Genomic DNA, 16,812 nt, shown 5'->3' with positions numbered 1-16,812 from the left:
GAGACATCTGTGGGCTCCCGGCTCCTTCCTTTCAGCCGGCTTCCCCGGTGGACTGAGTAATCGGGCTGCTCTCCCCGCTCTGGGCTGGGGCTCATGGGACATCCTGAGGCCACCCGAGGGCCCACTCACCTGGACACCACCTGCAGTCATTGCCACTCTACAATTTAGGGGTCCCGGAGCTTCCATCCCAGAGTTGATGTCTTCTTCCCAGCCTCACCCTAGGAAACGGGGCACAGTTCTCCTCCTCTTTGAGATTTCCCAACTTAAGTGGACATTTGCAGGTATGCCCCAAAATGTTAACAATAATCATCTCTAAACATGGGAGTATGGATGGTTTTTATTTTCTTATATAACCTTTTCTCTGTTCTCTACTGATTTTTCTTTTTTATGTTTTACAAAGAGTACGTATATATGACTTTTATAATATTAAAAAATGAAAATTGTAAATGCTTTATAAATTATTATTGAAACATCACAAACAGTGGCATGCGTTATTCTATAAATGATGTTGGGAAAAAACTCAATTTTGAACCAGGTCTCACATGATAAATTAAAATAAATTTCCTTTGAGCACATGCTCCCACTTCAGGAGAACTAGCCTAAAATTAATAAAAATGTAATGTATCCATTGCTTTACTCACAAAGATGTTCTTTGAAATATTATTTATTTATACTGAAAACAACCTGAATTACTAAGAATAGGGGAAATGATACAATAAATTATAATATATCCAGAAAACAGAATCTTCTACAACCATTAAAAATGATGTGTGATGTAAAAACAGTTTTAAGAAGAGTTTTTATAAATGTATAGAAAAGTTTATTTTGTGGTATTAAGTTTAAATTATTTGTGGTATTTAAGCATATGCACTGCATTAAAAATATATAATGCACAGAAAAAAAGCTGGAGAAAAAGTGCTCTCTCAATAGTATCGTGAGCAGCAAGAATACAGGTGACTAATATTTTCTTATTTGTAATCTTCTACACTTTCCAATTTTTCTTTATATATCATTTTATAATCACAAAGTTTTCTTTCTAAGGAAATCACAAGGATTTAAAAAGTTCATTGTAAACACAATTATTGTGTTTAAATAAATATATGAAGAATATTAGCATCTGAAGATCCTATCCAGGTGGTTAACAGATAATGTCTATGATCTGGGGGAAAAAAGGTACAACTCTAGAGCAATTAGATAGGAACAAATTAAAATAATGGACTTTTATTTTCCATTTATTAACCTAGCAAAAGAAAACAAAAATCGATAAAATTAATTCATGCATTTTGTAGAAGGGAGAACTTTACACGAGGCTGTGATGTTTGAGGTCCAATAACAGTACTCAGTCTTACAAAAAAGGCTGTAAGGACTTCTGGTTCATGCCAGGGCAAGAGGCCACTGCCCGCCCCCAGCCTCCAGCTCCTCCCTCTGCACCAGGACCTTTGCCCCACCCTGGACCAAGGCAGAAGACCTCTATCTGCTGGCTCAGAATCGTTCCTGCACTCACCATGGCGGGCTTCCTGGAACTCAGCACCAAGGCCAAGATGCCCATCATGGGCCTGGGCACCTGGCGGGTAAATATACAAATATTTGCAATGTGCTTCTCTGGCGGGCAGGGAGGAGGGATTGAGGGCGTTTTCTCTCCTCTGTCGTAGGGAATGCCCTGAGGCAGGAGTCTGGGGAGGTGAGAGTTTGGCCCTGGAGGCAGGACTGAGGTTATTTTCCTTTCTTAGGGCTGATTCAGACTGCAAGTCTGGCTTTTTGCAGGAATGGTGAGAGCTTCACTAACAATTATCAAGCTTTTCCAGGGCAATTTCTCTCTTAGCCACCTTTCCCTCTAACTCTCCCTGGCTCTAGGACACTTAAAGGGGCCGTGGGTTTGCTGCTGCCTGGGTGGCTGAGAGGAGGGGATGCCAGGGCTCGGAAGGCCCTGGCACTGCTCACCGCTCAGCATGGAACCTGGGCTGGCAGCACCAGTACCCCTGGGAGGGAGCCTGTGAGAATGCAGAGTCTCAGGCCCCACCCCAGGCTACTGAGTTAGAATCTGCACTTCAGTGAGATCCCCAAGTAGTCCTGAGATTGGTGCACAGTAGAATCTGAGAAGTGCTGAGACCACAGGGAGGATGGACCCAGCAAGAGGAGAGCCAGGGTGGGAGTCAGGAGCTCAGGGTCCCCAGGCGTGCTCATGTCAACTGGCAAAACCCAGACAGGCACCTCCCAGTGCACAGGAAAGCAGACTCCTGAGCCTCTCCTAAGGTGATGTTTCCCCATCACTTCCTAACTGCCTTCTTTCTCATTTCCATCAGTGACAGTACCATGCTGACTAGTTACCAGGAACAGTCCTTGCATCTTCTTCTCTTGTCCCTCTGATGATTCTCTCCCCACTGGCTCTGTTCTTCTAGGAGCCTCCTCTTTCCCTTCGCCTCTCCAGGGTTAGAGAGTAGGAGCCCTCTTTATCCCAGGCCTGGGTCATTCTCAGGATGTGTTCTTGGTCAGTCTGGGTGAGCACTCCAATTCCAGATGGACTAAGTCCAAGCTTCTCTTACTTGAACAGGGCTGTTTTGCCCCAAATCAGAGCACTGACTTTGAAACAGATATGACAAATAATCACTTCCAGATTTCCAGTGAACCTGGTCACCCCTTATAAACATACCAGAAAATTCTTTTCAGAAGTAAGGATTATGAAGGGAGCCATTTTCAAGATGAGGAGATGATCTAATTTTAAAGGATCATGTACTTTTAGCAGTGAAGGTAAAGGAGGGTGTGATGATTGGGAAGGGTGTAACCTTGCACCCTCAGGACACATTAGAACAGACCCCATCTCTTACCATCAAAGTGATTCAGAATTGCCTTTCAGAAAAACCATGCAATCACATAGCCAGGGCATGCAGGAAAGAAGAAATCGTGACCTGAAACCACCTTGGAACCAAAGATCCTCCTTCCCGGGGAACCTAAGGACCAGAATACATCTGGAAGTTAGACTCTTTTTTTTGGCATCAACTTTCTTTTTTCTTTTTTTTTTTTTTTGTGGCTAGGAAAGATTTTCCCTGAGCTAACATCTGTTGCCAATCTTCCTCTCTTTTTTTTTTCCCTCCCCAAAGCCCCGTTACATCGTTGTATATTTTAGTTGTAAGTCCTTATAGTTCTTCTATGTGAGCTGCTGCCACAGCATGGCTACTGGCAGACTAGTGGTGTGGTCTCCTGCCCAGGAACTGAACCCTGGCCACTGAAGCTGAGCATGCCGAACTTTAACCACTAGGTCATCATGGTTGGCTTGAAAGTCACTTTTATTTTTGCAAGGAAGATCAGCCTTGAGCTAACATCTGCCAATCCTCCTCTTTTTGCTGAGGAAGGCTGGCCCTGCGCTAACATCCGTGCCCATCTTCCTCCACTTTATATGGGATGCCGCCACAGCATGGCTTGACAAGCAGTGTGTCAGTGCACGCCCGGGATCCGAACCTGCAAACCCCAGGCCGCCGAAACGGAGCGCACGCACTTAACTGCTTGTACCACCAGGCCAGCCCCTGACAGTCACTCTTATCAGAAGCGAGGCTTCCCTCATTTAGGAAGATCCAGTGTTAAAATTCCTTCCCCATACCGTCATAAATATAACCTTACCACGAATGCTTGAAATCCTCCAATCCATGCCTGTCTCACCAGCATTTCCATGTGCCAACCTGTTTCCTTAACCTCTTAAATTTCGCCCCAATCCTGAACCAAGAAGATGGATCTGAGGGCACATGCCCCGTCTTCCTGCAGATTGATCTTGCAGAATAAAAGCTGATGCCATAATTAATTAGCTTCTTTACCCACGTGGGGTTGAGAATCCCAATTTTGTGCCTTAAGAAGGGCACCCTGGGATGCTTCTGAACATGTTTGTTATTTTACAGTAGAAGAGGTTTTAAAAAGATTTTGTGAAATATCAGTATTAAGTGCTTTTTTTTTTTTTGCATTGTTTAGCTTCACTGGGTTAGACAGAATGTGATATTTCTAATGCTTTCTGATTTTTTTTTTTTTTGCCTTAAGAAGGGAAAAGAAACTTCATTCTTACAAGGTTTTCTATTTCTCCTTTTTCTGAAACAATAATTCTAAAATGGCATGCACCCTTGCCCTTAGTGTGTGCCAGGTGCTGGGCTAAAACTTTACATTCACCATGCACTTAGTCAACACACCCACCTCAGGAAGCAGGTTCTATTGTTATTCCCATTTTACAGACAAGGTTTACAGAAATTAAGTAATCTGATCAGTCCACACAACTAGGAGGTGGTGAGCCTGGATTTTTGCTAGAGAATGGCCGTTTGGGGAACTTGACTGAAATTCCTCTAGGTGATTTCAGAATCCAGCTGTCAGCCTGGTCTTTAGAAAGGGTTGCAGTAAGGCCAGCTGTCTCTCCCACACACCTGGAGACACTTCAGGGCAGGACGATTAACCTAAATTAGAGGGAATGGGCTTTTAGCCACCATAGGACATGAGGCCATAATCATCAAGTTAATTCACTTTCCTTCCTTTTCTTTTGAAGAGTTTTCCAAGGTTTGTTTTCCTCCCAGGTGTCCTATGGATAATGGAATCCCAGTGAAGCCTTGGTTTGGAGGAGCTGGGTTGTGTAGGAGAGCCTGATGAAGGTGATCTGGGGATGAGAGTATGTGATGGTCTTTTCTTTTTCCTTTCAGTCTTCTCCAGGCAAAGTCAAAGAAGCTGTGAAGGTGGCCATTGATGCAGGGTACCGCCACATCGACTGTGCCTATCTCTATGAGAACCAGAATGAGGTGGGGGAAGCCATCCAAGAGAAGATCCAAGAGAAGGCTGTGAAGAGGGAGGACCTCTTCATTGTTAGCAAGGTACATGGGGCTCATTTGGGGGGAGGACTGCACTTCAAGGCAGGCGGAAGTATTTGGACTTGGTCAGTACCCAGAATTCTGCCAGCCTTCCCTCTAAGTACTCACACCATTTCCCCCAGCCCTCTTCCTCACTGCCTGTATAACGTCTCTGGACACAAACAAACCCACACTCTAGACCAGTATTGGGATGTGGAGACACTCCTTCTTCCCACCCCCCCCACCCCCGTCTCCACACAGTTTTCCCCTAGTGGGATGGCTCCACTGAGCCATGGCCGTGCCCTTGGCCTCCCTGCTCCCCATCAGTGGGATCCATCTGCTCTGTGGTACTCACAGGCTAAGGGTGGAGTCAGGGAATTATCCTTAAGCCCCACCTTTCAGCACTGTTGTCTCAATGGCTGTAGGCCAGAGGTTCTCAGCCAGCGAGTATTTTGCAAAATGGCAGGAGAATTTTTTATTGTCACATATGTATTTCATTTTAATTCAGTCTAGTAAAAGGTGAGTTACAAAATGATATGAAAAACAGGAAGGAGGTCAACTGAGAGAGGATTGAGAATCAATGGATCTGTATTATAACCAACTTGTTGAAAAACAACAGTTATAGGTACTTGGGAAGTGCATGCATCTGGTGGGACAAAGAGACCCCACTGTTGACAGTGGTTGAGTCTGGATAGACTCCTTGTTGAGTCGTCACTTGGGGCCACAGGCTTGGAGTCATGGGAGTGCAAAGAGAGGACCATCTGCTCACAACACCTTAAGAATGCTGGACATTTAAAAGATGAACATAATTCCTGCCCCCTGAAAGCCTACAACCAAGGAAGGGAATACCACATGTAAATAAATACAAAATCAGTGCCCAAATATGCTAAATAAAATAAGAGACGTATAGAACATCAGTAGAGTTGAAAAAATAACTTACCCTCATCATGTAAGAAATGTCATTGACTTGCTGAGCACCCTGGTTATCTTCCATACCTGGATCACCTGTCTTAACCAACTTTGCTATAAATGGCCTGTCCCCAGGTTAGATCAAGGTGTCCGTCAAAAAGCAGGAGAAGGAGTGTGACGTGGCGCTTTCTCTCCCCAGTACTGACGTCTCACTGTTGCATCTCTGCAGTTATGGCCCACCTTCTTCGAGAGACCTCTAGTGAAGCAAGCCTGTCAGAAGACCCTCAAGGATCTGAAACTGGACTATCTGGACATCTATCTTATTCACTGGCCACAGGGATTACAGGTTTGAGCTACTCTCTGTCCCAGACTCCAGTCCCCAAGCGGGAGCTGGAGAATAGCAGCTGGGCCAGGCCTGGGGGCTGGGCAGGCTGAAGCAGGAGGCCTTGCGCTTCATGACTTGAGCTGCAGGTTGTGAGGAGGAGACGATGGGGAAGAAAGGTGCTGGTCTGGAAGGGAGGCCGAGTCCACGTGCGGCTGCGGAGCTTGACCGTGTGCCTAGGTTCCTCTCAGCTGCATCTGAGAGAATCAGGATTTCTGGCAACCCAGGCAAGCTGCAACTGCTACATCACCATAGTCCTGATTCCATGCCAAGTGTCCCACCAGGGGGCTCTTACATAATGATATTTCAGGGCTAACCCTCGTGTGAACCACAGCCCGCCCTGGGAGTGCCATCTTGGAGAAAAGCCCAAGTGTGGGCATGCTGGAAGCTAGCCAGTCCTCATGGAAGAAACAGCACACATTACCTGGGGCTCTGCTCCTGCCTACTCCTGAGACGGAGAGGGACATGAATTCCCAGCTCCCCACCTCGTGATCAGCTAGGGGGATGATAGCATGCCATTCCTAAGTGTAGGCTTCTTGAGGCTGCAAGAATAGAATTTGGTCAGTATCTTCCCCAGGAAGCTGCCCCTTTGGGAGCTAACCCTTGTCTGGTGATTTTGAAATTGAAGTTTGCCCCCAAGTGTGTATGGAGACTGGGTTTATGAAGTTAATGCCCGTGGTGATAATGGTGGCTTGTGGAATGTGCTAATTAATGGTTTTAAAACCAACAAAGCAGTTTCTAAAATATAAGAATTTATATAATATAGTAGATTGATTTAGAGATTTCTTTAAACTTACATTCTTGAAGTTTGTACCCAGAAACTTGAAAAAATGGTATGAAATGTGGGTGGTAGAGCACGACTTAGGATCCTGAGAACCAGTTAACAGAACCAGAGGTTCAGATGCACATTGCACTAAGCTTTTGTTCTACATTTACAGCCTGGGGAGGACTTTTATCCCCAAGATGATAAAGGCAAGATCCTTACCAATAAAACAACATTCCTGGATGCCTGGGAGGTAGGTTCAATCTACCTCTAAGTGTGCTGGGAGTGAGAACTTTCTTCAGTCATCCACAGGGGTCTGCACTGTGTGAAAGAGCCTGTGTACTTGATGCTGTTCTGTTTCATTGTTATTCTTTAATTCTTTGAACTCTTTCCTAATCACTTTTGGCTTTTGGGTCGATCTGATACTATTTATATTTTCAAACGCTAAAACTGAGTCCTCCAATGAGCCTGTGACTATAATATACCTAAATTTGGAGGATACACATGCTGTTCTCCAACCGGAGGAGGGATTTAGAACAGAGGTTTCACCCTAGGTTGGTGTGTCCTGTTTGAGTAACCTAGGGTAAGGTTTTTATCTCTAGAAAGCCTAGTTTCTGCCTCTTAAAAAAAACACCTTGTAATACATGTTAATCATATCTATCTTTTAGGATGTGTCAATTAAGGATTAAGATAGCCAACACCTATTGAGTGCCAGGAACTTTAATCAGAGGGTTGATTTAATCATTCAACCCTACGAGGCCAATACTATTAGCATCCCCATTTACTGAGGAGGAAATTGAGACCTAGAGAGATTGGTGAATTTTTCCGGTCATGTAGCAAGAGTGTGGCAGAGCTGGGATTGGACCCAGGTCTCTCTGTCTCAAAAGTCCAACCACCGATGCCCTAAAGCTGGTGCGTGGCACACAGTGAATATGCAGTTCCAAACATCAGAGGACACGAGCGCCCACTTCTCAGATCAGATTACCAGTTCCACATAATTCACATCCAAAATGGATTTAAGGAACAAAAGTCTTTCTCTGATCATTTTTTTCTGAAATCACTGTATCCTCTTGCAAATGCTAGTAGAGAACAAAGTGAATGAACAGGTTGTAAATGAGAGTGAAGAAAACTCCGAGAGTTAATTGTGTTGTCAGTTTTCAGGGTAAGGGCACATGTCCTTCTGAGTTTGTATTGTGTTTTACAGCTTAAAAATATATTAAACCCAACCTTTCTGAGGTGCTTAGAATTGTCGTAGTTAAATTCAATGTAACTTTTCTGTGGATTGTATGTTCAAAATTATCTGTAAGCACAGCATTCTTGCTGCTTTGAACTTCAACAACTAGCAGTAAGATAATTCAGATAGCAAAACTGGATTGATAACTGATGGAAAGCCTAAGGAAGCAGAAAAGTAATCATTTTACAATGGCACATATAGCGACCCCCTAAATGTATTAGTAAGGAAAATCATCTTTGGCAAGTAAATCTTTAAATTTGCCTGCTAACAGCAGAAAGGCTGTTAAAACCAAGTATGGAGAAAACTATCTGGATTTCTGTGGGTGGATTTTTAAGACTGTTATCAAGCTCTCTGTGTTATATGTAGAAACACACACAAAAAAGCAAACATCTAGCAACCATGGTAAAGAATTACAATAAGGTTCTTTAGTATTTCCACTGGATTTGCTCCATAAGGATATGTCATTTGTAGGTAGATTCTCCAAGTTAAAACTAGCAATCATAACAGAGCAATGATTTATGGAATTAAAAGTCATGCTAAATAATTAATCAGTGGAAATATCGTATCTCATGAGCAAGAGACTATACACAGAAGTAAGTCAAATAATCTTGGGAAAATCTTATAAAGGCATCAATTTGTCATACATTCTGCTATTTTGATCATACAATTAAATATGAATCCGTGCTAAATGTGACAGAATATCACTGCTGTCCAAGCCATGAGGTGGTTAAGCCCACATACTAGAAAGAGGGTTCAAACTATACATTGGAAATGCTGGTTTTTTTAGATTTACATATTCCTTTTTACCTTAACGACCACACTAGTCATTATCCAACTACATGGTCTGAAATACTTGTTTGGTAAATTCACTAAAATAAATTTATTAAGCCTGAATCTCAAGAAAAGATATTACTTTCTCTTGGCTAGTGACAAAATTATAGCCATGAAAAGAAACTCAAATTCTGGTACTTAACTGTAAAAAAAGTCAACATATTTATTTTCCTACCACGAACAACCTCCTGTGAGATCAATGTTTCAAGACTGATGATTTAGTGAAGAATATAATGGTTTATGTGCATGGACTCCACTCAATGAATGATTTATTCCTGACAATGAGAAGCTTGGTAAGACCTAGAGATCGACTAAAATTACAGCAGACTCAGCCTTTGCATTAAATGTGATAAGAGGGCTCTGTCATCTATATGACCCTGGTAAAACATGAGTGCTTACCTATCTGAGGAATTATTCGTTGTGAGATGTGGAGACTAGCATACCTTAAGGATGATTCCACAAGATTTTTTGCCCTAGCTTTTAAGATGGGACCAAATGTGGCAATTATGTCATTGTTCTCTGCAAAAAGTACCCGGATTTTCACAGTGCCTTGTCCTTGAGTGGATTTGAGAATAACTGTGAAATAAAAGACTTTGAAGGCATGAAAAATTTTTGATGATCTCGATCAGAGGATCTAAGATGTGAAATACAGACACGATAAATGTTTATGTGGAGCCACAACCCTTTCAAAAGAAACCTCCTTTACCGCCCTGAAGCAGATGGGAGAAAAAAATAGTAGAAAAGTCAAGATGTGTCATAGACTCAACTGCACCTATCTATGACACACGAAACTTTTATGTTATCTCATTGCCCAACTCAGGCATTTCAGGGACCCTATATTCTCATCAATTCTAAACTCTTTTGCCCAATTTGAAGACCTACATCATTTATCTGGTCGTCCTCAACTTTGCTGTGCATTAAAATTACCCAGGGAGTTTTAAAAATCTCAGTGCCTAGGTACATCCCAGAACAATTCGATGAGACGCTCTGGGGGTGAAACCTGGGCATCAGTATGTTTTAAAGCTCTTGGGTGATTCCAAATTGCAGCCAAGTTTAAGAACCACTGGATAGAGCATCCTTGGATCACCTCACGCCTGTCCCTCCCTCGAAGCCTTTGCTCCCACATTCCTCCCTCACCTGCTCTTGTTTTTTCTCTTTCTGCAAGTGATTTTTTGAGTCCCAGTTTGAACTCCACGCACAAAGCCTCTTCTGACAACTGCGGCCCTTCCTTCTATGACCTCCCAGAATCTCAGGGCTGAGTCTCTGTCTAGTGATCTGAGGCAGCTTCAGTGTCGTGGCTGATTGCTCCCCAGAAGGGAACCCTAGCACTTTCATTGGACGGCAAAATTCTCGGAAGAGGGAAGCACATTGTATACTTCTAAATCCTGACAATTCCTGGACAGGATCTAGACATGTCATAAATGAATAATAAATAGGTGTTAAATTTGGGGCTGCTGCTAACACATATGGTATCTTTGGGCAAATTTGGAAAAGTGCCACTCATAGACTAAAAACTATAAAAAGCTATCTTTCCTTGGGGTTTCTTACTGAAACCATTGAAGCTGGGGACAGGCAGGAGGGCTGGAAACAACCCTTGATGGACATCAATGGGCTGCATTGAAATTTCTTTTTAATGCTTCAGCTAATTGTAGCACAGTGGCTCCTTTGCCAGTTTCTCCTGCCACAGAGAGGACTAAGCCAAGCCTCTAGAAATGCCCAAAGTGTTCCTTTCTATAACAGGACATGGAGGAGCTGGTGGACGAGGGGCTGGTGAAAGCCATTGGGGTCTCCAACTTCAACCACTTCCAGATTGAAAGGCTCTTGAACAAACCTGGACTGAAATACAAACCAGTGACTAACCAGGTAAATTCTATTGAATCAAAGATAAGAGCTCTGCCCCATTACTTCTTAAACATTTGGAAGCAAGTTGACTGTTATGTACTGAGTCTTACCTCCGGGCTCAGTGATGAAGACACTTGGGGAGATGGGAGACAGGGTCTGGTGTAGCCAGTCTGGCAGTGGACAGTGTGTGGTCTTTACTTGGCAGTTTTTTTGTGTGTGTAGAATTCTCTATGAGCAGCTCACAAAGCAGGCCAACTTCCCTAGTGATTAGGATTGTTTGCTTTTGCAGGTTGAGGTTCACCCATACCTCACGCAGGAGAAATTGATCCAGTACTGCCATTCCAAAGGCATCACTGTCACGGCTTATGGCGCTCTGGGCTCTCCAGATAGACCTTGGTGAGGCTTCTGAGGGATCATTCTCATGATATTCTTAAAAAATTATTCTATAATTGATTAATGTTGGTATGAGACTATAAGCAATCAGGAAGAAAATTGTATCTGAGACAATGTGGCTGGCACACCCAAACAGTGGGGAAAAACAGAAACTTTAAAAAAAGCAGCAACATGCCTGATCCTGTGGAAATACTCGGGTTCAGCCACCCAGCGCTGGACCAGCATTTGCAAAATGCTGAGGCTTCAGAGCTCTTGGGAAGGCTCAGGGGTAAGACACAAAGCTTTCAGATCCTCTGGCCTTGTCTCCCACATGGAGAAGACTAATGATCAGCCTTGGGACCATCATTGGAGTAATGCTCATTTGCATATGGTAACAATGATGATTATTCACACCAGCCATCTTTCTGTCTCCAGGGCCAAGCCAGAAGACCCTTCCCTACTGGAGGATCCCAAGATTAAGGAGATTGCTGCAAAGCACAAAAAATCTACAGCCCAGGTACAATGTATGTGTGCACGTACACATGCACACGTGTGTGTGTGTTTTGCCCCAGCAAACCAGTCTTGTGTTTGGTCCTCGTATTGTGTTTGCAACTCCTTGAAGGTGAAGAAAACAGGAGAAGAAGCCCACTAAGGCCCTTCCTTGAAAGTCTCTTTGGACCTCCAGGAAATACCATGATTCTTGCTAAAACCAGGATAGCATCTGTCTAACAGCTTCTGTTGAGCCCTATGGCTCAGCGACAAGAGCATGGCTTTTGAAGCTGAGAGATCTGGGTTCAGAGCCCAGCTCACCACCTATCAGCCTTGTGACCCCAAACACTGTCCAAGCCACTTTCCTTATTTTTTAAGAAGCAAAATCATGGGATTGTTCTAAGGATTAAGGGAGATAATGGACCACAGGACTAACAAGTGACTGACAGCTGTGAAGGGCTCAGTCATATTAGCTGTTGTAACTGATGACACAGTGAGTGGCAGAGGGATTTTGTTTCTCCTTTCAGTAGAGGAGAGCTCCTTACAGAGAAGTGGAAACCTGGTGTTCCTTTCTGTACAGGTTCTGATCCGATTCCATATCCAGAGGAAAGTGGCTGTGATCCCCAAGTCCGTGACACCAGCACGCATCGTGGAGAACTTTCAGGTAGGATCCAGGCTGGGTGGCCCTGGTTTTCCTCAGTTGAGGAAGGGATGGGAGAGACTCTCTCACTAGGCTTCTCATCCCATCCCTGTCTTGTCTGTGGGCCTCACCTCCTTCCCACCACCCCGTCATATCTCAGGCCAGGGAGCTGACCTCAGCAGAGCTGAGATGAATGACCCAGGGGCCAAGGATGGGCTGAGGGGAGCGACCAGGGAGTCCTGTCAGATCTGAGCCCAGGTGTGCCTTTCACCACTGAGAAGACCCTTGGTTGCCCCTGAGCAGTTAGGTCATGGGCCACAGGCAGGAGCAGACTGTTCTGGCCTAAACACCCCGCCTCCCAGCTGCAGGGGAGGTATGGACCGTACTTGAACTGACCTGGAAGAACCCATGTGTGCATTGGGGAGCACAGACATGGTGCACACCTGTGGTTTAACGCCTATAAGCCTGGTAACCTCCACTTTAGAGAAGTAAACCCTATAAACACAGCAGTCTTTGTGTAGGACCTGATTTAAAGCCAATTCGTATCCAGTGGACACACTGGAAGAAACTCCTATGGCCAGTTAGTGCTGCAGATGTGAGCTTGCTCCTGGCTGAGAATCACAAATCACACCAGAAATTGCCTTACCGATGATGTTTTGGAATTCTCGCCTTTCTAGGTCTTTGACTTTAAACTGAGTGATAAGGAGATGGCGACCATACTCAGCTTCAACAGAAACTGGAGGTTCTTCCGCATGGGAGAGTAAGTGGCACTGGGCTAAGTTAAGTAGGAGGATCGTCAGTTTTTCTAAACTGGTAGAGGGCTAGCTGGAAGGAGTGGAAGCTATCTGGGATTACTTTTATCTTCAAATACTATTTTCTGGTTGTTTTGAAAATTAAAATTGGAGCACCTGGGATCATTATGAGCAAAGACATATCCCTAATTGCTGTTTATTATCTGAACTTCTGGATGTAGGACTAGAATTTCAAGAGAGGACTTGTCTTCACTAGGTAGAAGGTAGAAGCATCCATTCACCCATTCACTCAATAATTACTTATTGAGCATCTCCCATGTGCCAGGCACATTCTAGGTGCTGGAGATATGACACTGGACTAACACTTCACAGGCTAGCATCCTAGGGAGGGAATACAGAAATAGACTCAAATTAAATATGTCAACTAAGAATGAATCCCACAGCGGCTGGCCCAGTTGCCTAGTTTGCCTAGGTTTGGCTTGCTCCACTTCACAGACTTACACCACTTGTCAGCGGCCATCTGTGGTGGTGACCCACATACAAAGTAGAGGATGATTGGCAACAGATGTTAGCTCAGGGCAAATCTTTCTCAGCAAACAAGAATGAATCCTACACCTAACAAAGAAAGTAAATTGCAGGAAGGCATTGTCTAACTTCTCTATTTTACTTCTTCTCATTTCTCTACTCTTCTCTATTGGGGGAGTACAGAAATTAACTCAAAATATATATGTCAGAAAGCATAAAATTGGGTACTGGGGATAGGATGTGGTGGGTCGTGGTGGGATTGGTACTTTAAGTAGGATGGGGCAGGGGAGGCTTTGCTGATAAGGTGACAGTCCAGCAGAAACCTGAAGGAAGTGAGGGGTCTGCCATGTGGATGTCTGGGAGAAGAGCATTCTTGGCCGTGAGAACAGCAAGTGCAAAGGCCCTAAGGTGGAATTGTGTTTAGATCATTTGAGTAAGGAGGTCAGTTGGGGTGTAGTGGAATGAGTGAGGGGAAGAGTGAGAGGAGACGAGGTCACAGAGAGGTGTCAGTGGCTCAGAGTAAGCCGAGTGGAGTAGGCTGTGAGAAGGACTTTGGTATTAGCTCTGAGCAGGCTGAGAAGCCATTGAAGAATTTTGAGCAGGAGGTGGCATGATCTGACTCATGTTTTAAAAGAGCCATGCTGACTTCTGTGTAGGGAAACTGTTGTAATAATCCAGGGAAAAGATGACAGTGGCATAGGGCCGGCCCTGTGGTGCAAGCGGTTGAGTGTGTGCGCTCCGCTGCGGCAGCCCGGGGTTCGCCGGTTCGGATCTCGGGCGCACACCGAAGCACTGCTTGGTGAGCCATATAAAGTGGACGAAGATGGGCACGGATGTTAGCCCAGGGCCAGTCTTCCTCAGCAAACAGAGAGGAGGATTGGTGGATGTTAGCACAGGGCTGATCTCCTCACAAAAAGATAAATAAATTAAAAAAACAGATGACAGTAGCAGGACCTGGGTGATGGTGGGGGGAGAGGAGGAATGGTCAGGTTCTGGACACGTTGAGAAAGTAGAGGCACTGAATTTGCTAACCATTAGGAGTCGAGATGGCTCCAGTTTTTCTTTGTTTGGTTTTGTTTTTGCCTGAGCCACACAAGATGGAACTGCCATTTGGGGGAAGAAATCAGGAGTTTGGTGGGGATCATGTTTGCAAGGCCCATTAGACATGTCAGAGGGGATGTCAATAGACAGTCAGATGTATTGGTGTGGAGTTGAGAGGAAAGGTCTGGGCTGTAGATAATCATCTGGGAGTCAGTAGCACGTGGGTGGTATTTGAAGCCACAAGACTGGATAACAGGTTTATCCCGGCCCCAATTTCTCACTTTTTAAAAAACGTTTCAGTATCTCAAGCATTGTTCACATGTCACGATATCACACATCTGTCCTGCCCAACCCACTGTCATAGAGCAGCCTTTCCCGTCTTCCAATCACTTACTTTTGCTGGAGGACAGCAAAGCAGCAGCTGCTTAGAATGAAAAGAAAGGTCAAACGTAAAACGTGACAGTCCCCGAGACGAAACTGCTTCTCCAGCACCATTTCCAATGCAGGCAAATCTCAGCAGTGAGTCCACCTAGTTCAAACCCCAGCTCTGCCGCTTATTTATTAGCCGTGAGACCTGGGGTAAATTTCCTGTTTCCCAAGGTGGTTTCTTTATCCACAAAACTGGGATGATGGTACTGATTACACATCTACTGAACGTTAGCTTAGAATGTGCCAAGCATCTTCAGCCCTTTGCATGTATTATTAACTCATTTAATGCTCACGACACCCCCAAACTGCTCTGTTGTTGTTCCCCACCTCGCAGTGTTGTGAGGATGAACTGAGATCATGCTTGTAAGGCACCAGCACTGTGCTTGGCACCAGGATTATTATCAGCTATCGTTATGAGTCTATTCTGGTGCCCTGCTCACTGCTTGCCTGCCCTCCTCCCAGCACACCCTTCAGATCAGTTTGATGGAAGGTCGAGGTGGGGCCCTTTCTTGTATTCTTAGAGAATCTTCTGGGGAGGAGGCTGAGAGAGCACCAAGACCACAGGATACACCAGAGAAGAATGCCTTTGAAACCAGAGTCTAATGGTAACATATTTTTTTTTACGCCTGTTTTCTCTTCAGGTTGGCTGATTTGGACGAATATCCCTTCGATGCAGAATACTGAAGCTGAATCTCCTGAGAAGATGATTCCACAGCTTCTTTACCTTCGCTTTACTGACGTGTAACTCTCTCCACTAGAGCCCTATTTTAGCCAAGCTTATCTGAAATCATACTGAGTCTGGCCCTCCCGTAGGTCAGATTCTAGGCAGTGTTGTATCTAGATCAGTATATTCAACTAGAAATCAGAGGGAAATATGACCCAGAAAAGCAAATTATAGTTTTTTTCACTAATTTGATCTGATCATGGGCGGGGGAGGGGGCAGGGGGGGACATCTCTGGTAACTGAAGATATAAAGATAAAAGATGAAGAAGAATAATAGTAAGAAACAGCTATCAGAGATTACTGTGTGCCATCACAATTTGAAGTGCCTTTCCCGTGTGTTAACTCATTAAATCCTGAGACCACCCCTGCGAGGTAGAGACTCTTCTTCCCATTTGACAGAAGAGGACATGCAGGAATGGGGAGGCCAAGGCACTGGCTCAAGACCACCCAGGTTGTAAGTGGCTGAACCAAGCTGTGAAGGCAGGCGGGCTCTGGGAGAGTTCACTGCGACTTGTCCTCTCCCTCCCAAGCCTTCTGGCACCTTCCCTCCTTGCCTTTCTCTACCTTTTCCCTTTCTCACTCTCCCACCTTCCTTTAACATGTCCTTATGCCAAGAGTCAACTCTGGTGGTGGCAGAGCCTGTGAGACATTCGATGGTGCCACCCTTCACTGAAGGAGTGGTGTGTGGTGTAGCCCTGGGGGTGGAGTGGGAAAGGGCGACGCATCTGAACGAGGAGAATGTTTACTATTCCATTCATCTGGAACATTTCCTTTTTCTGTAATGATTTCTTCTCATGAAATATTCCACTTATATATAAATGTACAGAGAATAACATAATGAGCATCTGACCACCCTCCTCACAGATTTAACAAATGCTAACATTTTGCCTTACTGGCTTCAAAACTTTTAAAAAAAATTGTTAACAAAATAAATGGTTATCATCATGGTTCAGGACACTCTGTACTCCTTCCCATCCCCCTTCTCCTGACTCCCTCCCCAGAGGTCATGCTCATCCTCCAGTCAGTGAGGGCCTTCCTCCTTCCTTGGCTGGTCTTTTGCCCACTTGCT

General features: G+C 44.6%; 1 protein-coding gene across 1 annotated transcript; it reads left to right on the top strand.

Moving 5' to 3' along the window:
- Positions 1-1,505: 1,505 nt before the first annotated feature.
- Positions 1,506-15,932, top strand: LOC131422238 (aldo-keto reductase family 1 member B15-like). Its single transcript, XM_058569297.1, has 10 exons — positions 1,506-1,571; positions 4,668-4,835; positions 5,950-6,066; positions 7,041-7,118; positions 10,671-10,793; positions 11,062-11,168; positions 11,580-11,661; positions 12,214-12,297; positions 12,951-13,033; positions 15,662-15,932. Exons 1-10 carry the CDS (start codon positions 1,506-1,508, stop codon positions 15,702-15,704), a joined length of 951 nt encoding a protein of 316 aa, XP_058425280.1. The 3' UTR covers positions 15,705-15,932.
- The last annotated feature ends 880 nt before the right edge of the window (positions 15,933-16,812 follow it).

The sequence above is a fragment of the Diceros bicornis genome, chromosome 3, assembly GCF_020826845.1.
Source record: "Diceros bicornis minor isolate mBicDic1 chromosome 3, mDicBic1.mat.cur, whole genome shotgun sequence".
NCBI lineage: Eukaryota > Metazoa > Chordata > Mammalia > Perissodactyla > Rhinocerotidae > Diceros > Diceros bicornis.
This window is presented reverse-complemented; position numbering and strand designations above follow the sequence as displayed.